At 41.4% G+C, this 22460-nt stretch overlaps 1 protein-coding gene across 2 annotated transcripts; it reads right to left on the bottom strand.

The window, feature by feature from the left end:
- Positions 1-202: 202 nt before the first annotated feature.
- Positions 203-21898, bottom strand: rnf38 (ring finger protein 38). 2 transcript variants are annotated; one of them, XM_033966525.2, is made up of 13 exons: positions 21776-21898; positions 20197-20831; positions 10057-10118; positions 3532-3734; positions 3097-3451; positions 2814-2981; positions 2376-2546; positions 2088-2270; positions 1893-1996; positions 1695-1779; positions 1320-1441; positions 1137-1236; positions 203-825 (listed from the first exon to the last, which is right to left on the bottom strand). In XM_033966525.2, exons 2-13 carry the CDS (start codon positions 20753-20755, stop codon positions 763-765), a joined length of 2175 nt encoding a protein of 724 aa, XP_033822416.1. In that variant the 5' UTR covers positions 20756-20831; positions 21776-21898; the 3' UTR covers positions 203-762. The 2 variants fall into 2 exon arrangements, with proteins under 2 accessions (XP_033822416.1, XP_055077498.1); XM_055221523.1 differs by lacking the exon at positions 21776-21898 and adding an exon at positions 21272-21730.
- Between the last annotated feature and the right edge of the window lie 562 nt (positions 21899-22460).

Genomic DNA, 22460 nt, shown 5'->3' with positions numbered 1-22460 from the left:
AACAGGACTGAATACTCAACTCCATTTCATATCAATCAAGTGAATATATATGTAAATCTATATATAGTCATTACAGACTTAACTGATTGGCTCCACACTTATGTACACGACTGAATTCTTAAAATGTTTGAATCATGCATCTCTGAATTATGTTAAAACTCCTCTGAAAACAGAACACAAAAAAAACAACACATAAAAGATTGATTCAAAATTCAAATTTTAATGTTTAGTAAAAAGGACAGTTTCTGTTTGTTATGACAATTCTCACTGTATTAACAACCAGATTAATAACAATAAAGGTATCTTAGTTATAAAATTCATAATCTTTGGACTGTCAATCCTCCCTCTGGGGTGTTAGTACAACTATACAATATGTTTTCAAAAATCTTTTCCTGTCCATACGGTAACAGACTGAGGAAGTTACATCATCTTAAAAGAGCTTTTAATTAGTTAAAAAATACAACTTTAAATATCCACCAACACATGACACTGCGGCGGTGAGAGTGTTTCAAGGCCATTTGTAGCAGAAGGCAGAGTAACAGGGCAACAGTTCAAAGGCCTAAAATGAGCACAGTCAGTAGAAGATTCCCCAAAAGCCGGTCCCGGAATAACAGTTTGGAGTCTGGTGTTTGGGATTCAGAAGCACTGGTCCACGGAAAGTAGGAGGAAGTTCACTCCATTGGTTAGCATAAAAATACAGTTCACTGATTGGTTTGTGCATCCACATTGGAGTTTAGGTTATAGAAACGGTGGGATACGAGGTTACTCAGAATCCCGCTGGACTTCAGAGGCATCCGCTCGGCAAATAGGACAGGTCCGATTAGCCTGAAATCAAAGAAAAACATTTATTGAAATGGGAATAGTAAGAAACATGGTAAACTAACAGTACAGCAAACTATAACTATAAATATTGCTACTGATAGTACATGTACTGCAACTATTACTATTGCAAATACGACAACTGCAGTTGCCTTGTAGTCAGGCTTCACAAAAATTGTTAATTTAACCAACAGAAAAAATAAATAAATAAATAAACAATGAAATAGTATGTGGTCAATAAAAGACAAGCAAACTACTGCTATAAACTACAATACAACTTACTTGGAGCCTGACTGAAAACAATATTGATTACTCACCTTGAGCCACTTGTCCACACACTTCGCATGAAACTCGTGGTTACATGGCAAAACCCTCAGGAGCTGGCGAGACTCGAAGTCACACATGCACACCACACACCTGTAACACAAAGCAGCTTTTCAGTCAGCTCAAGTCACACGGTAATTTCACTGAGCATATGTTGGAGAAAACAAAGTACTTACATAGTTTGCTCAGACTGATGGTTGTTGGGGTTAAACCTGTATGACGGCAGCTGTTCTATGTCTGCCTTTGTTAGACCTCGAGGTTTGGCCTCTCCGAGACGCTCAGCTAGATTCAACAAGGCCTGAAATACACAGCAAAGACAATGTGGACAAAAGCTACTTTTGTAGATATTAACTATATTTATTTAATCTCAAATGTATTCTATTTTTATTGGACAATAGATCAAAATATTGTTGCTATTGCTCAAACAAAATTATAATTATTAAATGATTAGTTTGTAGTCCGGTGATGGTGGTAGGGATAGGTTTTTTGATTAACTTACACATACATACATTAGTAATATTAATACAAATGTACAAAGAAGGAAATAATACCTCATAGTTTTCCACCTCTCCATCCTCCACATCCAGCTCCAAACTTATAGCGGGGGCTACATTTGGGGGCACAGGAAGCATAGACCTGAAATAAATAGAAAAATGTGAGAAACAAATTAATAAAGAAAACACTCCAAATTCTAAACAATTGTGCAGATAATAATACAAATTTGACTTCAGATTTTTGAAGTTACATACAAGAAATAAGGCAGGAAGCTGGGGTGGTACGGTGATGGAGGTACAGTTTGTTGAGAGCGGTACCGACGACTTGTTATTCTTCGAGGCATGAAGTGAGGATAGGGCTGTGGAATATGAAAATTAAAACATTAGCACATTTTGAGATTCAGTCAAAAACATAATAATCAAGAGATCACCACAAACTGAGCTAATGACCATTGTGAAGAGCTCCTGTGACAGTGGGTCGTGGTGGGACAGGAACTGCAGTGGGGTGGAGGGGGGCAAGGCGGAGGGGGGCTGGTGGTGGTGGTGGTGCCGATGGTGACTGAAGCTGAAGCCTCCACCAACAGACAGCTGCTCTCCCAGGAGTTCCACCTCATTTTCAATTCTTTGTAAAGGCTAAAGAGAAAAGCACATATTAGAGGGGGCACCGAAAAGTATTGAAAAAAAAAAAAATTAGTTCATTATTAAAAAAATAAGCTAATGACTAAACTGATGACTTACCGATCGTGGTTGCTGTGTCTGGAAAGGCAGGAACTGTCCGGGTGCGTGGATGTGCGGAGGGTGGTGGGTGAGGTGAGGGGGAGGGGGCAGCAGAAACTGAGGGTCACTGGACAACAGAGAGGGGAACGCATAGGGCACAGGGAGATGCTGCATTGAACATGTCTGAAGCATCTGGTGAGAAAGAAACAATAGGTTTAATTATATTGTTTAAAGAAAAAAGGTTCACTGTTGTTGTAGTTAAACTAAAGTTCCACAAGGTGGCATTCAAGATCATAGAAAGAATATCCAATCTCACGTAAGCGGTAACATTTTCCACTTTGTTATTGTTCACTAGGCACTTTGGCTTTCCTTGTCAAGTCGTAGGAGAAAATGTGCCGTACAAAGTGTACTTCTACTACCAAGCCCACACACAAGAACAGATAGCAGTGTTCCTCTCACCGGGTGGTAATGCTGTCCAGTGCTGAAGACCACTGTGCTGCAGGCAGGGACCTGCTGTTGAGAGGAGCAGGCAGGGGGGAGGTGCTGTCCACTGCACAGAGGTGCCGCCAGCCCATGAGGAGGCACCGGGGTCACCGTGTACGAGATGGGAACACTGCCCTGCTGGAGCTGCACAACACATCAGGGTTATTTCTCTGCTGCCCATGGCTGCATTAATTATTATGTTTACATCATCCTCCATGATGATAACTGATGTAATGTTTTCTACACAATGTGCACTCACTTGTTCATGTAGGTCCATGAGCATGGCTCCTTGCTGCTGTGTGGCATGATGCTGCTGCTGACTATGGTGGTGGTGGTGGTGTGCAGCCTGGTGTAACAGTCGAGGGGACAGGGCAGGAGGGTGGAAGGCGCGAGGCTCCTCTGACCCAAGTGCTGCCCCAGCAGAAGGGGTCTGGCCATAGGCACTAGGGGTGTGTGCGGGGAATGTCTGGTGTGTGGGGAGGTGAGGGATGTGGTAGTTCTCGTCCTGGAGGTCTGAGGGCAGCCTGACAGGCCCTGGTGTGGTGGGGTGGTGATGAGGCGGCACATGACGAGATGGTCTGGAGAGACGCCCGCGCTGGCGCCTGGCTGGTGGGCTGGAGGGAGAGGAGAAATATTAGTTAAATTCCCATGATTCAATGCTTAAGGTTAGTTATAAATTAGGGGAGCCCTTTACCTGCGCCTGAGCCGTGCTGGGGTGAGGCATCTCTCCTGGTGGTAGTGGGGATGGGGATGAGGTGGTCTGCGATTGGCAGGTCCTGACTCCCAGGGGCGAATGGGGGGTGACGGGGTAGATGGTGGTGGGGCAGAGGAGGTGAGCTGTTCCAGGACAGACTGGCTGGATAGCCTCTGGCGCTTCGGACTGGGGCTTTCCTCACTCTTGATGAGTGAAAAAGGAAAATTGGGGAAAACAGAGGGGACTGTGGTTAGTGACCCAAAGTAGTCGCATCATATACATCAGTTTGTTCATACTTTACATTTTCTCTGGCCAACAATCTATACTTCTCCATAGACACTAAGCTCCTTTGTGAGTCATGGTATTTCCTGTATGATCTGGAGTGTGAAAGAGAGCGTATTACACCAGCAGGGCCTCAGGGTCAAAGTCACTTCCTCTTGGAGAGAGGAAACGTAAACACTAGACAAGCTCTCACAGGCAGTTTGACTCACACACACACCCTAAATGTTTGAATACACAATATAGTGCAAACAGGAGTGAGCCTGGTTGGCAATGCCTCATATTAGTGAAGAAATCATAAACCAACTATGTTTAATCCTATCGAAGCAGTGACTCACTCGACTTACTGTCAGAGGAGTGACTCTCGCACTTGGCACTAGACATGAGCACACATGTTGTGTGTCAGCTCTTAGTCACTGTCTTAGGCCCAAATGTGCTCTGAAGAAACAGGGCCCTCTGAGGCGCACACAGACTTCCAAAGAGTTCAACACTTTTCCCTTTAGACCGACTTGATCCCGGCTCTCACCAGCACTCTTCGTGGGAGAGACACGTTGTTAAAGTGTGATAAAAATGACTCAGCGGCTGTGACTTTTAACACACACATCCACACAGCTCAGCAACCTTGAGAGCAGCGTGATAGCTAACAGGAAACAGCTGGAGAGCAGGCTGCCGAAACGCACACACGTATGGAAACGCCTGCAGACATGCGCACATTCACACATGGGCAGCTGCCACTGTTTGAGTCTACAGCCTATAAAGAACAATACCTCCCAAAGTTTCAGAAGCTACACTGTGGGGTATGTGGTGTCATGATCTAAGATTTCACGTAACTCTTTGAAAAACTGGACCACGTTTAAGTCTAAAAAAATTGATAACATAATAATAAGATATATATGTATATAGTACTGATTAGTTTTTGCAAAAGAAACCATGAATGAAAAGAGCAAATCAAGTCAACTAGAGCAAATGGTAAGAGTAAGTATTTGTATTATACGATGCAGGGTGTACACACAAGAAAATAGAGTGAGCAATGTAACCAAATTCTATTCCATCTTTCAGTGTCTTAACAATGATGCATAAAATTAATCACGTTCATTGCATTACAAATATTGTCCAATCAAATCCAATGTACACACATACCAGTATATGGGTTACATAAAATCATCCTTTAAACAATTCAGTTTAATGAGCTACATGCCCATTCTGAGGGCACCACCATAGACACCGCCCCCACTATCTCTAAGGCCCGCCCCCCTCTCCACCCTGCCTTGACACCTCACCACCACCATACCAACAAACCCCAAACCCCTAGGGACATCTACTGTGCCCATTTTCATATCCAAGCCAGACACTCCCGTCATGGGACGGCATATCCCCCCCCCCTCCGCCACACCCCCACCCAATCCGGCATGCTCCTCCCCATCCCCCCATCCCATCTAACAGATAAGCTCAGGCTCTTCGCAGGACTCCTCTTCCTCTTTGGTCCCATCCTTAGACCCTTGGCTCAAATCTGAAGGGACAAGACGAAAGGTTCTTGGACAAGACACATGCCGTAGGTAGACACAGTTTGTCCAGGGACGCGGAGACCATTGGCCATTAGTATGAAAGTTTGATGGGGCTGTCTACCCGTGTCAGTGGGAGGGAGCAGTGCCAGACAAAGAACTGTGTGTGCGCATGTTTCCCCAAGCTACACACTTTATTGTGGCCTTCTTGTGTTCTTGTGTGCAACTCTTCCCCCAGTTATTTGGTCCATTTCTTTTCCATTTGTTAGACTATGTTGTATTATAACCCTGTAGTGATAACTATAGCCATTATAATTTTGTTTAAGAGTAGTTAGGCCTGTTACAATTATTATAACGACTTATCCTTCAATACATGAAAGCTGGAACAGTATTTTTTGCGGCTCAATATTTATCATGTGTAGAATTACTTTGCAAAAATGGGGAGATTTTTGTTATTGTAGTTGTAAAACAAAAAGATTTGAACTGTAGAGAGCAGAATGAAGCAATAATTAGACTTATTTAACGACATATTTGTTGTAGCTCAGGCCTTTTAATGATAGTTTATTTAAAAAGGGTTTGATTTATTTTAATTTTAATCAGTGGCATAAAGTAGTTTCAATATTATCGTTTACTGCCATATTTCTCTGTAACAATATATCGTGCTCCAAAATATGTAATTGTGACAAGTCTAAGAGTAGTTTGTACAGTATATTATGATTAAGTTACAGTGTATCAAAACGACAGTGATAGAACCTTCATCCATTTTTTTCAGTTGGGGTAAATCCTGTGTTTTTCTAATCTGCTTCTTCCTAAACCAGTCATCTACATTTTTCTTGGCTTAGAACTGACACACTGGATTGTGACCCCGTATGAAAGGGTTTGTAATTTATCTTGTTTCAAAATTCAACACAGCATGTAAAAATTTGGAAAAAATTTGTATGGTCAATACAGATGAGCAGCATAATCTAGAATCTATAATACTAAACCTGAATACCGATGTATATTGCTCATAAAAATATATATATACATCTCTCAAAATGCTACAAAAAGAGCAGATTAAAGAAAAATATTGAAACAGACTTAATGCAAACTCCCAAACAAGGATATACTGAGTGATTTCACATTTGTCTGATACTTAAACCTCAATATCTTCTGAATATCATTATCATATAGTAAAAAAAAAAAAAAAAAAAAAAAAAAATTAGATTCTTTTTGCCACTGGTATGAGGATAACTCACAGATAAAAACATATTGTGAAGCCATTTCATGCTGCACTGCTACATGCATGTTCTAACACTCAGCTTGTGGAAATACACTGTTTCTTTGCTTTAAAGCCTAAATACACAGTCAAAAGCACAGACAAATGGATACATAGAGTGACTCCCAGAAACAGAGTGAGGCAGTCCACCATGACTGAATATTACATTCTGCAGAGCCCACACACTCTCCCTCCCTGTCCCCCTCCGCAGACACAGTGCACTGGACAGATATTCCCGACACACCCTGCCACTACCACGTCCTATTTCACAACATTTGGGATATGTGCATGCATTCACAGAGAGAGAGTGTGGTCACCAGCTGTTGTGGCTTCCCAGAACTGGAATAAGCTCTGAGGATGCTGTGTGCTCCCAAGTAAAAATGGGATCATATGAATTTGTGACATAAGCTAAATCATATGAGTCAATGTATGACTTGCACATCCTGAAAACTAAGGCTGCAGGGCTTTGGTCTCTTGGTCAATGAATTGGTCGATTGGGTCTTAGTTATTCCACGTTTTCATTAGTCAACTGATTATTTTATCAAGATTAAAAAGATTTATTTGCCTGGGATCCAGAATACAGACTTCTCCAAAAATTTACCAAGAACTGAGTCTGGTCACTGTTGGATCACTTCGTTTTCAAATGGGCATGACTGACAGGGGGATTATCCAATCAGGGATACACATGGTCCGTGCATTTACAAAAAACTTACCACGAAAAAAGAAAGGGAAAAAACATCACATGGGACTGAAAAACAACATGGATTTCTGAAATTTGAATGAGGATTTTTTTTTTTTTAGTCTTGTTTTTTTCACGTGAGAGAGAGTGCAGAGGTGAGATGATGAGATTTTAAATCTTGCGATCCTCCGAGCCCAAAGACTGCAGCAAAGAGACCTCTAAGAGCTAGCAGACTCATATCATCCCATCCCTACACCTGACATATGACAATATAGCTAATCGCTATCAAAAACTGCAATTAATTGTTTGTGGCATTTTTTACCTGATTATAAATCGCCCTTAAGGCAGACTGTCTCATGTTTCCAGTTTCAATACAATGTTTAGAAGTTAGTTCTGGTGTTTGCCTACAAGGGGGCCCTTTATTATAGTTTGGGAATGGTTCTTGACCTCAGTCACTATCATGGCTAATGGGCAGGCAGTGGATCTGGATCCGGAAGACTCCACACATTTATATCCTCCAATCAAAAAAGTGAAGTCTGATGTGTGGAGTTAATATTATAACTTGAGCCGTAAGTAATACACCATGTGAAATAAACTATTGAATGTAGTTTGTGTTAGTTTGGATTTGTATGAATGGTATAATGGTATGTGTTTGTGTCGACTTTGTTATCGCTAGGTTAGGGCTAGCTAAATTACATTTTGCACAGCTGATGGCTGCAATGCCAGCATAGTCTTTATCCTATCCTTTTTTGTGGGGTTTTTCTCAGGTTAGTTCACGTGTTTTTTTAATAGAAAAAATATATAATTGACAGATTTATTATTCATTCATTGTTAATTTCATTTGCATCAAAAAATAAAAAATAAAACAATAAAGGTGATTGCTCAGACACCTGCAAATTGTATGGTAATTGATGTTTAATGACTTTTTAAAAAACTAAACATTGGTTTAATAATTATGATAATATCGTTAATCGATATTAGTTTGGTCAAAATAATCGTGAGTCTAAATTTTTATATTCAAGCAACTCACTTTGAGACTCATCTGGCAAAACAGTCAAAGCACTGCACTTTTACATTATATGCAAGTCATAAGTATGTTATTTCTTAAAACATAGCTCAGAAAATATTTTGCCCAGACAGAAAATGGTCAATAAACAAAACACTACTTCCTGTTTGTCTATTGCTAATCTGCAACAGCTTCACCCAGCAATCCTCACTCTGTGGATTTATGTAAACACGGCACACGTGAGGAACTACCATTGCCTTTTTCTCCATTTTTATTTTTTAACACTTCAAACTGGATTAATAGCAAGGTTTTCTGGAGTGGATCCCATGCATATGCATAGAAAATACTAGGCTTTAAAAATAAAAGGGCATTGATTAACGCTACAGTATAACCTAATAGCTTTACGGTGAGTAATAAAATAATCATTGTCCTTTTGACATTTGTTGTGTTTCTATCTTGCTCCTCTGTGTCCGTCACTCCACCCTTGACGCTCGGTCTTATTGGCTGTTGCCGTAGCTGTCATGTTTTGTGGATACGATATGACGGAATGACACGACAACGACAATGCTAGACACAGAAAGAAATAATCTTGATTTCCTCTCAACAGTCGTGAGTAGAGATAGTCTGATCTAATCGGTCAGCTGACATAATGGGCCAATATTTGGACTTTTTAGAGTATCTGCATTGGCCTTAAATCCCCAGTGCTGGCCAATATTTAGTTTTGGGTGACCTGCAGCATAAAAATACCCATAGAGCTTTATTTGAACACTTTAGTACAAATAGATAACTGCTGAAAACATCACTACGCTGCTCTCTTATGGGTTTGTGGTGAAAAATTGGCTGTGAGTTTTTACTAAATTTAAATTACATAATTTGAGGAAAATGATCAAAATTGGCCCAACATCTCCCCAAAATATCAGCAGATCTGATTGGCCACTCTGGCTTCTAAACAATCGATCGATATGGTTTTCTTTGTCGATATCGTGCTCTACTATTGAGGTAAGTCATCCAAGCATAAAATAAATGACTAAAAATGTATTCATATTGGATTAAATAAAGCATTTCCAGCGTATATACTTGAGTAATTTACTGTGTTGGTCACATTAATGGCAAATGTAAAATGAAAATCAGTTAAAAATATGACTGACTGTTGGATATTTTGTCAAACAGATTTATATTTAATTGATACTCAAATCAATTCTTGATATTTTTAGTAGTACTCATTTTTAATTTACTTGAGTGTTAATCTCTCACAGTTTCGAGTGCACTAGTCCAGTACTTCACCAGTGCTTACCACACACAAAACAGGCCTAGACCAGCTCTCAGCTTTGCACACAGTTGAATGTATGGCCATTTGCTTTTACAAATTCATTAATATTTGCAGACATGCTTCCACTCAAACACCCTCTCCCTCCCCCACAGATTTTCTTTTTCCATCAACAAATTTTCAAAGCCCATTTTGTTTCCTGTGCCACTGTTCCTCCCTTCCTTCCCTCCCTCCTCACCTCCTTTCCTCCTCTCTCAGTCCAACCAAGTCCCACAGCTGGAGGTGGAATCATTAGCAATACCCCCTCCCAGTTTAAGCCTCGCCTTCACCGCTCCTACGCCTCTCTCTTCCTCCCAGCTTTCTCCAACACCTACCCCGAGCATCCTGTCTCCCTGTCACCGCCAACAAATCATCCCTTTCCTTTGTAATTTAAGGTGATAATAACTGTAATGTTTCACGTTTAAAGTTAAGACCAGGACAAATTTGCTCCTCGTGTGACTTGTGAGCATGGTTTTCATGAGTGTGTGCACTTACCTTATCACTTTCTTCTCCGTACGCGTGGTCTGGGTGGCAGTGGTACGACCCGCCAGAAGCTCCTAGAAACAAGAAAAAGGAGAAAAATACTTACCGTAATGCACTTGTCTAAATATACATGTTTTTAATGTAATGGTCTTATCATAGCAATAACAATTTTAGACTCTCATGATTGCATAACAATTAATTGATTTCTTGTAATCATTCATGCTTCAGCCCGACTGTAAGCTAATTCAAAAGTCTCACTTGTGATGGGCAGACTGACAAAGGTGTGGCTGGTATTCTGCACATAAAACTCTTTTGAACCCTTAGACTGTACAAAGAAATGGACTAAGGGAGTGTGACGTCACCCATAGTATTCGGCTCCAGTCAAATGAAGCTCATCAAGATAACTAGGTAATAGGGGCGAATTTGGAGCCAAGTTGCATATTAGGAATTCCGATTGAGAGTATCATAACAACCAAAGAGCCAAACTGTAGTGAGGCTTGGTACACCCCTTCCCGCCTGCACCGCTGGTTTAGCAGGAAGCGGGCGCAACACTGACAATTAAACCTGTTGATAATGCTAGCGGAAGTAACCTCGCAACGCCTGATTTGTCTGTTATCAATGTTCATCTTTAATTACAAACACAATAGCAAAATAAAAATGCCAGGACCATGTAGAGTAGGTTAATATGAGCATTTTAAGACCAAAATGATGAGACTGACAGCAGCAGTTACGGAGAGAGGGGCGACAGTTTTCTAATGTAAAGTGAATTGGAGCCAGAGTTGATGGAGCTGGAAGAGCGCCCACTTCCTATTTGAATCGCGGCAGATAGCAGGATGGCTATGGCCAAGTATATATACAGTCTATGTTTAAACTCGGGTTAGGAGATTTCTGGTTACCAACCGATGAGAGCAGATCTATTCCCACTGTCTGCAATAGACAAAACCTAAGCAAATGTAAGCCTTGGTATCAATAAGTCAGAAAAGCTTCATGTGACAATATGGCAAGTCCTCGATGTAGATTAACTACAATTTTACAAAACATTCTAGACAATTTACTCAAATTGATGGCAAACAATCTGATGAGTCCTTTGTTTATCTGTATAGTGAATATTTAATCCGTTTGTTGTTTTGGATTGCATACAGCAGCATGAAACAATGACAACATGTTTGTGAAGGTCTGCTGACTGGAGAGCCTCAAACACATATGGTATAGCCTTGCAGCAGATCAGAGACAGTAGTAGGTACACACTCACACACACACAAAATCAACACAGTAATCCTGGATTAGAGGGGCTGTCTGATGATACCGCTGCTTGCATCGTGGTTAAGACTTTTACTCTTTTGTTTTCCTCACAATCCTTTCATCTTTTTATTGTCTTCTCTATTTATTCGGGCTTTTGTTTTTGCCTTTGTCACGGGCCCAGTCTTTAGCAGGGGACATTCTCGCCGCAGATGGTGGCAGTGGTGCGCGCGGCAAGGGTAAGCGCTCCCAAGGGCGCATCAGACACCTTAACCATACTAGGGAGAGGAAGAAAGCAAAAGTCAAAGCAAACAGATGCAGAAAGGGTTGAGAAAAGTGTTTCTTCGTCTCATGGTTGTTTATTTGAGGGATTTTTCCTGCTTACTGCCTTGGCTTTGAAGAATAGCCCTGATTGACAACAAAGAAAGAGGCAGGTGAAAGAATAAAAGATAAGAGAGAGGGTTTTGCAACTGAATTTATCGTTTTTCTTAAAAAGGCACTTTCTCTCCAAGCCTCAGAACAGCCACAAGAAGCTGACTGAAAAGGTTGAGGTGAGTAAAGCTGATATTAGCGGAGGACAAACTAGCTAAGAGGCTATTTTTACCAAAACGATGTGGGAAGAAATAGTGCTGAAGCATTCATGAGACTGGCCGGCTCCACTGCGCTGCTCTGTACGGCTTTCATTCACCGATCACAATGGGCAAATCCGAGCCGCTGTCTGAATATGGGCTCTGCTTGTACATTGTCAGAGTGCGGTAAATTGAGTCAGAGCGCAGTCATTGAGCGGCAGTGACTCTATGGAGCACGACACAGAAGCTACTGAACAGGTTTGGGTGACATCATGTCCACTGTGGGCCTGACACACACTGCACTCAGCCAGGCTTGGTTTCTGCGCTCAGGGCCTCTCAAGACTTGCTGAATAGGAGAGACTGCAGAAGGAATTTTAATGCATGTGAACATCGTCTTTTTCTTTTTTTTCCTCCCCAAAGGTTAATTTCCAAAGGGCTTATACGGAGGGCTTAATGAATAGTTTGAAATTTGAAATATGTTAATGTATTTTTGTCTGCTTTTCTACACAGCAAGGAGTCTGCTTGTTTGTGATAGGTGCAAAGTACAGCTCACACCTCCACCACTGAGGCGGTGTTCATAATTTTTCCTTTCTAACTCCAAAGTGAGCCTTGTATTTCTATTGTTGTACAAAGAACTCTATGAAAGGAACTGTGCTATTGATTAAACTGGTTACAATTAGGCATTGGTCAAACAGTAATTGGTAAAGCTGTCCAAACTCGCACTACAATATATTTATATATAGTTCAGGGGTAAATGCTCCATCGAGGGCTGGCACCAAATGACAGTTTATTGAGAAGAGATACATTTTAAGTCAGTGATAAATTAACCCCAAATAGCCATAAATAACAGAATGAAAGACTGCTAGATGTTAGTTATTCAACAATCAACACCTTAAATGTAAACGTAAAACAAAAACAATAAGAACATTTTGTTGTCCAAGAAATTCTACATGCAAAATTAAGCATCAAAAATACTATCCCAGCTGCCATTTTTTGAACAATGAATCATATAGTTATCATGACTAGCTTGGTTCTCCCATACCAGAAATCATGCTAAAACCATTTCTATTGATACTTTGACAAATCAATGTAGGTTTTACTAATTTGTCTAAAACTATTTGTCAAAAACACGGTTTAGTCAATGCATCATTTTGTCCTTAGCAGCAATGTGATTTTTTAAAGTTCTATCGAAAATGTTCACACTTCCCTAATTGTCAGAACATAACTTTAGCCTTGGTAAACAACAAGCAGCCAATGAAAGTCACAACACAGTCCTTAAAATAGACACTTTCTATGCTCTGTGGACATTGCACATCACTTTTATAGAGTGGGAGGAGATCTGTCACCATAGCAAATGTGTACAAGAGGAAGAAAATGGCAACGGACCGTTTAAGATTACTAAATATCTCAATTTTATTTGAAAAGGGTCAAAATTATTAAATATATGAAACTGCCCCAAAACATCGTTGACTGAGACATTACGGGAGGGGCTTGTGAGGGTGGACAAAAGTGTAAAGATGCTAAAGAACCACAAAGCATGATCAAGAAGGTGAGCAGGTGAAGAGCAGTGAAGAGATGGAAAAAATGTGTAGTCTTCTAAAATGCATTGTACCAATACAGGTATAGTTTATAAGATCTGATCTAGATATTTACAGGCTATTGTTTAAGGGGTTGGTCGATCAATAATTGAGAATAGATAATAATCTAATAATCATTACTCTGCACTATATCATTTGAAATCTGTTATATATATATATATATATATATATATATACACACACACACAGTAATGCAGACCTGTATAGACAGTAATGGAGCAGTCATTTCAAATCATATTTTTTTACTTTGACCGATATTGAGTAGCCAATGGCCAATCAGCAGAGCTTATGGGCCATCGGCTACTCTGTATTCTAAATAAAGGTTTTGGGTTTTGGTATTGGGGGGAAAGCATATTGGTCTAGCTCTAGATTCCGTATACATTTTTATGCTTTTTTAAATGATAACCCTTGCCAAAGGACAGTATCCATCTGTGGGAGCTAGACCGATCTACCACTGATGTTTATGTCGAGAGAAGGTTTCGCACTGCCAACCTTCAGATCAGAGGACCAACTCTGCCAACTGAGCAACTGCCACTGTCTTGATGTAGTTCCTGTTTTGAGCATTTGCATGAATATTTTGTCTTTTATATGTTAAACTTGTATTAGCAAACTCCGTATTAAACATAATTTCGGTATGTGCAGGCCTAGTATGGATCCAGAGAGAGGAGTGAAGGGCAGGCAGAGAAGGAGAAGGGGAGGGAGGGCTAGGTGGGGGTAGTGGCTTCCCCTCCTGACTACTATTGATTTTCTGTACGCCTCAGAGTGCATCAGCTATTTCTATCCATTTCCTCCGCCCTCTTCCTCACACACCCTCCTCCTCCTCCTCCTCCTCCTCCTCACACTCTCCATCACTTCATCACCAGCCCTCCCTCCCTCTGTCTCTCTCTCCCAGTCACCGATCTATTTCCCTATCTGCCGGCCCTGTCTGTCCGCCATATATTCTCACCCTTTTATCTCGCTGCATCCACACTTCCTACTGTCTTATCTCCACATCTCCCTTATATGAACACTTCCCTTTTTAAGGAAAAGCTCCACACGGCCAATAGAGAAAATACAAGTTACAAGTGGCAATAAGCACTGGAAACAAATTTTTCTGGCCAGGTTGTTTGAATAAGTTAGGATGAAATAACCAAATTCGTGCTGCACTCGTCCTCTCCAGGTTGTAGTGAATGCTAGGATCTGTGCAGGAGACTTATTCCCAGACATATTCCCAGCTCTGACAATCTGAAAGTCTCTCAACAATCATGCCAACATGTTCAGTTCAGAAAAAGCTATGTACGTGGCAAGGGACAGTTACGGTTTGCCATGCACATGCGGATAAAGTTTAATTAACAAAATCATTCATTTTCCCTGAATGCTAGTCTATAGTAAAAATTGGAGTGGAAAATACAAACCACTTAAAGAATGTGCTTTGTAAGGGTGACAGTAGCTTGGTGTGTTTGTCCACTGATCCGAAAGTTGGTCGAATCCCACTCCCGACATAAAAATCATTGGTTAGTGGACAGATCCACTGACCCACAGGTTGGTGGTATGATTCTAGCTCCCACAACAAATGCTGTATGCTGAATGCTGTAACCCACCTTGCCCCAGTATCTGCTGACACTGATGTATGAATGTGTATGTGAACGGGTGAGTGGTTCCTTAATGTAAAAGGTGGAAAAGTGCTATATAAAAATGTGACCATTTACACCATTCTCCCATTTTCTAGTTTTTACTATTGTAAACTTAAAATTACCACTTGCTCACATCGCTGCAGCATGTCCATGAGTTGAGTTTTTACCTCTCCAGGAGCAGACACTGAAGACAATTCCACCAGAGCATATGCGCAACATTAGCGTCACCCCGCCCCCTGAACACATGTCAGCGCACACTTCACACCTTAACGCCAAGCAGCGCCGGGTAACGAGCTGCTGCGCTAGCTTAAAATAGGCGCACAATGTGGAACGCCTGCCCGGTGATTACCTTCTTAACGTGGCTTCAAACGGGCCTAGCGCACGTGCTACCAGACGCCCTCACACCTCACTGGCCTCCCCCACCTATTTACTCTACTCACCTAGCTCTTCTGTTTAGTCCTTACATACAGCTCCTTTAAGTGGAATGTAGGGTCGGTGCACGCTGGGCTTTACATTTACAATAGCAGCCTTTTACAATACCTCTTGATTGCATATGCTTTTAACTTGCAACGTACTGGTAATGGCCCTACATTCTTTTGAGTCGTTAATTGCATCTTAAACTTCTTTTATAGTGTCTTGATCACTTTAATCAAGTGTAGATGAGGGGTCACAAACTGTGTACCCTGTAGCGACAGTTCAGGCTTGGATGAAGTTCAAGTTGAATACATGGAATGTGTTAGTAAAGGGAATCATACATAAAATTTTAGAGAATGTTTTAAAAGTACATTGCTTTTGCTGTCTTCAAGAATTGTTGTGTGCTTTTTAATATTGTAAAGACTAAATTGGTTATAAATCAAGTGCTCATCAATCAAATTAAGGTAAGAAACATGCTTTTTGAAGTGGGTTGTAAAATATGTGATTTTGCCGAAGAGGAATCAATCTCAGTTATGCATTTCATGTTTTTAAGGCTCATTCTTGGAACAGGTTGTTGATGTGACAAATTAAAATCAACCCAGTGTGCTTGACAGTATGGCGCCCAATCAAAACCAAGAGACACCCAACAGACAAAGTTGTTGACATGTTTCTTACTGGAGAGACTGACTTAAATGCAATCCCTAATTATGCCTCATTTGAAATGCAAAAATTATGATAATTTTATGTGCAGAGATCTGTGCCAATACGTTTTTTTTCTTCACAATAAAAACTTAAGAAGCTTTTTAACCTCTACAACTAAGAGCAAGTGTAGCCTTCTCCTATTTTAGAGAGATAAAGTTATAAAAATCCAAAAAGAATAAGCAAAAGAACTGGACAATATGTACAGTGCCAGAAATACAAAAAGAGACTAAATATGCTGGAGCCTTTAGCAGTGTTGAAATGACAAGCAGAAGTTGCAGATGCTTACAGTGTTGAAACGGAACATCAACGGAGCTTAAAATGCCACAGTGACAGTCTAACTGGGCTGGTTCCTGCTGTTAGACCAGTCCCATTCTGACTATGATCGCCCTTAAACCAATGAGAAGGGCCGATGTAGGATAAAAGCTCTCTGGTCAACTAGTGGTCCAGTTTGACGAAAGACCTGTATTGCAACTGCAATTAAACTTGGAAATGATAATATTTACAGTTTGAAGAGGTTGACAAGAACGTACACATTTCAGAAAACTTAAATATTCTATACCAAATGTCATACATTACATCTTGCAGCTCTACCACAAACTGAACAGCCACTGACTAAACTGTGGAGCATCTGGTTAACATTCCTATATTAAGAGTGAGAGACCGACATGTAACGACAAACACCAGCCCTCCCTCTGTCCCTCAGCATTCACTAGGCTTGTAGTTACTTCCTTGCATGGGACACACCCCCTGGTTTAACTTCAATCTTTTCCTTCTCCCTCAATCAGCCGCCAGCCAATCCCAGCCCTCGCCTCATTCACTCACAGTGGCTCCCTGCCTGAGGCTGCAGCATACCTGCTCTGTGAGGCACGCCGCCTCTGCCCTCATATCATACTCAGGTGTCACTCAGATTCAATACTTCTTTTACCCTTTCATTTGGCATAGCTTTCCTTACCTTATGTGCTTCGTTTAAAAGCCAAAACATGGTCCTTCATAGAGACCCCAAGGCTCTTCATGTAAAAATGAGGGCCAATAGGAAATGGTGCTGAAATATTCATGTACTCTACCAGATAAGAACTCTCAATAATTTAAAGGCTCCAAAAAATGGAAAATATATCAAACCGCTATTTGACTTGTTTTATTTTATCTTTAAAGTGAGGGTATTATGCAAACAACTTTTTGGAGCTTTCTACGACGTCATCATAAACATGCCTGAAGAGGTTTTAGATGTCATCCATGCATTTTTCAGTAATCTAGTGATATCTCCCAGGCCTTATTCAACCTTCCTTGCTGTAAGCAGTATGGTCCTATCCAAAGCCTACGTCACCGATGCTTAGAATGCAATTATCCATTAAAATACAAAACGTTGATACAAAACAATAAACTACAACTTCACAAACCTGATGCGATAGTTGCAGTAGTTTAATTACCAGAATTGATTATAATATGATAGCACTCTGAAAGGGGAGTTACTTAGCATGGAGAGCAATGGGAGGGGGGGCTCAGAGAGTCAAAAACAAAACTGAAACATATTAAACATGTAAATGTTGTTTTCACCAAATACTGCATTTAAAAAACAATAAAAGTCAGGAAAAATGTCAGGAATTGGAATAGAAATGCAATGCCCCTTCTTTAATCAACATGTATATTTTTTTTAACCTAGTAGTGTTACAGTTTTTGGTAGTAAGTGGTATCAATAAAAATGGTAAGGGTTTCCTTTGATCCGAAGTGAAGAACTTGCAATGAAACAAAGAAGGTAGATCTGTGTATTCGCTGTCACTTTGTGTTTTGTAGATTGAGTGGCCAGAGATATATTCTGGAAGCGCATAAGCCTCCAGCATCTTTCCTGCTGACCAAATGGACTGCTTTGTCATTCATTTGAAGTGACAGAGAAGGGGAACCCCTGCTACTTGGTCAATCCAACCAAAGGACCTTGCCTCCAAATCAGAGGGGGTTGCCTGGGTGACAAGACAAAGGGAAATTAAAAAACAGAGCATGTTTCCACTTGTGTCAGAGACAGAAGGATGGAGAGGATGGCTGTGGAGTGCAGGGTAAAGGTATAGAGGCAGGAGTGGCTGGCCCTCTGCTGCTTTGGGCGATCCATTAAAACGATCCCTCCATTAGACAAATGGGAGGGAGGAGGCCGCAGCAAATGGACTGGAGGGGAGCACAGAGGGTCGGCCGATCCTAAAGGGAGCTAGTGTTAGATGGGACGAGTGGGGTGGGTCATAACTAAGATAGGATAAGCACTGACTACAGGGGATGTTTTAGCGACTTCAAACTATTTGGCAGCAGTCATGAGCATTTGGTGGGCACATTGCCCAAGCACTTCTACAGCTCTGTGCTTGTTTTCAAAACTTTTTTCCCTTTTAAATTGGTTAGTGTTTCCTAGTATCAGCCAGTTAGCCTCCATAACAGGAGCACAATTGTAGAGTTTAATACATTTGTGAAAGAACAGGAGGAGAAGAGTGCCCAGAAAGACTCTAAGAGGGAAGAGGGGGTAGATGAAAGAATACAGTACCATAAGCTTTCATGCTCAACGCAGGTGACTAGTACAGAAGAATAGACCAAGGAGGTCTCCTTGTCTTTCACTGTACCCAATGAGCACAGAGCAGTTTGCAAAAAGAGCCTCTAATAAAAGCGGTGTGTTCGACTGGGTCCAGCCCGCCAGCTGCTTTCTCTTCTTCAAGAAGATTCAAGTAGAAATTAGTCCCAAGGTTTTACCTGACTAAGGACAAATTTTTCCTCATTGTGAAACAAAGAGATAGCTGTTAGCTTCATAGCGATAAAGGAAGCACGCACATCTTTTCATGTTCACTCCTGATTGACTTAAATATTACAGTTTCCCACTTAAAACCCAGATAAATGCTTTTGCTCTTGTGAAAATCAGGTTTACTTCAAATTATTGTACACAATGACTGAGCCTCCATGAAACATTCAGCCTGGGCCTCTTTCCCCGGGGTCGAAATCCATTTAGATAGACATACAATACAGCGATTCTGTTCATTGATCTGTGGTATCCCAACATAGCCAGGTCCACTGTGATGGAGTACGGGTCATGGGTCACCAGTGTCCAATAATCTCTGCACTCATACAGTACAGTCAGGTCCAAAAAGCCTGTCCATAGACAGCACTATGTCACTCGCACTGTAGCCTAAACCAGCTTTGGCCTGTGTGTGCACAGCTGTTGGATCTTTGTTTCTCTCCCAGACCAGTAATACCTGTCTAAACTGAGGTACACACACCTGCAAATTCTATATTTCATTCAGTTGCCAAAAGGATTTGACGCTTTCTTTAAGTGAAAAATAGCTGTATAACAACAGAGACAAACAGCAATAATATGCTTTTTGCATGTGTATTTTTAATCTTCACTAATAACTGGAAGTCAAATTTAATCAAACCACATGAGGCCAGACAGAAAAGCCCGCTGTACCTTTAGTGAAAGAAAAGCTTTCTCTTGGTCCTGAATGTGAAACTCTATCTGAGGTGTTTCTATGTGCATGGCTCCACTGCACTGGCTGTGACACTGCCCTCACATGTACTCTCCACATGCACCCTTGGACAAATTCTCCTTCAACTTATTTATTTATTTTAGTGACGAAACTAGAAATGTAAAGTTAACATGAAGTGAGCAGTTCAAAAACAACTTATTGTCATCAGTCATCTTTGTTGTCAAGGCAGCCTATGTAGGTCTTTGAATATTAATTTTTGCCTAATGCTTGCTGTCAGACTTGTTACCTAGTTACATCAATTATTTAAAAGTCACCATACATGTGAACAGCACACACAACCTGCTGTTCACCTGCACCAATAGTGTACACAGTGTGTGTAGATTGCACCTCTTTTTCTACACTGAGCAGCAATTTGTATGTCAATAAAATGGTTTCAAAACGCAGGCAATGTTAAAATACATACATAGCATTACTGTGTTATAACTTAAAAATTTTCAGCATAAGAAATAAAGTTCGTATTATTTCGCAAAGATTCAAAGCTTATGTGTCTTAAAAGAAAGGGGTTTACCTGGTGCTGAAATGCGGTGCGAACCATTTACTGAGGGGAGCCTCTGGATGCCGGCTGAGGAGTTACTTCCTGGGGCTCTGTGCTGGTCTGTTTGGCTTCCGTGGGCTCCAAGTGGTGCGCAGCCGGCCGGGTGCAGCTGCTGCGGATGGACTTGCTGATGATGGTGGTGGTTGGATCCCATGACCGTACTCCCGGTAATCCCATTGCCATTCACACTGTACTGCTGGTAATATCCGGAGCGAGAACGCGATCGAGTCCTTGGGGGCTCCATAGCCATTTGGTGCGGGTGAAGGGGGTGGAAGAGAAACGAGGAGGAGGACGCGGTCGGGGACTGCGGCGGAGAGCTGCTGGATCCGGGGTGTATGAAGCTCCGTGCGCCGCTGTGGCTGTAACTAAAGCCGCCCTCTGCACCCCCGTAGTCTGTCCGCTCCGCAGACTCCGCCGCCCCCGCCTCGTCGAATAAATCAGCCCCTTTAGGGACAGGTTCTGGGGTGGAGGGCAGCCGGGGGCAAACGCGAGGCTCCTGAGTCGTGGGCTGTCCAGCGGCTGCGATTGGCATTTCCTTTTGGGGGATTTCCTCTGTTTCTTTTTGCTGTTTTCCTCTCGTTTCCTCCAACAGAAGACGCTTTCTGTCACTGTCCAGAAATAAAGTTGAAGAGTGAGCACTAACACCAACACGCCCTGACGTTCAACCCAATGTAAAAGGCTATTGATGAGATTAAACTATTGACGAGATAAAACTATTGACACAAACGCATGACTCTAAACTCACTGTTTATTTTGACAAGCGCGTGTGTGCTTTGAGGGAGATACTTCCCCCAAGTAACGTATCCAAACACAGCATGGTTTAACAAAAACTGGTCTGGCAACTACCTAAAGACACACACAACAAGCTTTAGGGTAAAATAAAGTCATCAAAGAGCTGTTTGAAAGCGTTATAATTCTACTTTACGAGACGAAACTGTCTGCCCCCCAAAACTACAGAAGTTCACAGCAGCGGTAGCTCGCTAGAGGCTAGTAGCGTCGGAGGCATGCTAACATTAGTGCGTAAAAGCACAATTACACGGTTCCTCACTATGCAAGAGCATCGGCTTCACTCCTGATAATCTTCTCGGCAGTGCTGTTGTCCTCTAAGAGAGTTTATCGCTACTTTAATCACTTTAAACACGAATTAAACTTGTTTAGTCCTTCTGCGTAATGTCGTTCGCTAGCTTGGAAAGCAAGACCAACCCCTCCTCCTCCTCCTCTGGAGAGAGAAAGCCCATTGCTTAGCCACCCACGCCTCGGTTCCCTTTAAACTATTCGGTTAGAAAAAACAAAATAACTCATCTTTAAGTTTAAAGTATATGTAGAGTGTAAATTGGGGACTCGACGCGACCGACTTTTGTGTTCCACCGTGGGAAAGACAGAGAAGAGCAAAACGCGCTGATGAAAGATAAAAGTGGTCAACCTAAAATTACAAAGAACGAACCATGGGCAAAATTAAAACAATCTCACAGAAAGGATCCGCCTATTAGCTTTCCACTAAAACCGGCCTCATTTTCTGACATTTAGAAGTAGTTTTCTACAAAAGCCTTACCTTCAGCGTGCTCTCTACGGATGTGCTCAGACTTGGATGTGTCGATAATATTGTGAGCCCTGCTTGTGTGAGTGGATGTGAATGGTTGTGTGTGCGCCTAGTGTTCGCTTGGTGTCAGCGTGAAATGTGACAGACCGTCAGCGCTCGAGTCGGATCTCTCTAGACACGACCAATCGAAACCAGAAACCACCAGGCGTATGTAGTTCTAGTCATGGTGCGCCTTTTCTTTTGTAGAGGACGTAGATTAAAAGCACATACCAATCGCCTTCCTGAAAAATATTGCATTAGTTTAACCGTTTCAAGTGAAATAAATTGCCAATTTAATATAATGTTTTTAGTGATCATTTAGAACTCGATTATTAATCCTGTTAAATCAGACGCTGGGGATAGGAGAGAGGCAGGCTGAGGGGATCTTTAAATTATTTATTTACAAATACCAAGCCTACCCATTGCAGCTGTTTCCTTTGGAGCTAGGTTTTAAAATAAACTTAGCTGCTATTAGCTAGCTTTGCAAAAGTAAGATAACCGTTTTACTGAAGCTACAAATAGGTCTGGTTGCCTTTGTGGAAACAGTGAGGCTTATTATTATAGCATTTATAAGAAAACCTGTATTTGTCCCATAAAGAGAGAAATGCCACTGTATCTATCTCCCATTTATAAACAACTACATTTTAAGTTTACAATT

The sequence above is a fragment of the Periophthalmus magnuspinnatus genome, chromosome 1 (assembly GCF_009829125.3).
Source record: "Periophthalmus magnuspinnatus isolate fPerMag1 chromosome 1, fPerMag1.2.pri, whole genome shotgun sequence".
In the NCBI taxonomy this organism is placed as follows: Eukaryota; Metazoa; Chordata; class Actinopteri; order Gobiiformes; family Gobiidae; genus Periophthalmus; species Periophthalmus magnuspinnatus.
Note: the sequence above shows the minus strand (reverse complement) of the source record. Positions and strands in the feature narration are given on the sequence as shown.

Excerpts from the sequence above, each read along its gene's own strand:
- rnf38 (XM_033966525.2), bottom strand. The coding sequence starts at position 20,755 with ATGCCAATCGCAGCCGCTGGACAGCCCACGACTCAGGAGCCTCGCGTT. Across the intron at positions 2,982-3,096 it reads TCATGGACCTACATGAACAA|CTCCAGCAGGGCAGTGTTCC; the intron begins GTGAGTGCACAT and ends TGTGTTGTGCAG. Across the intron at positions 1,780-1,892 it reads AGCTTCCTGCCTTATTTCTT|GTCTATGCTTCCTGTGCCCC; the intron begins GTATGTAACTTC and ends TATTTATTTCAG.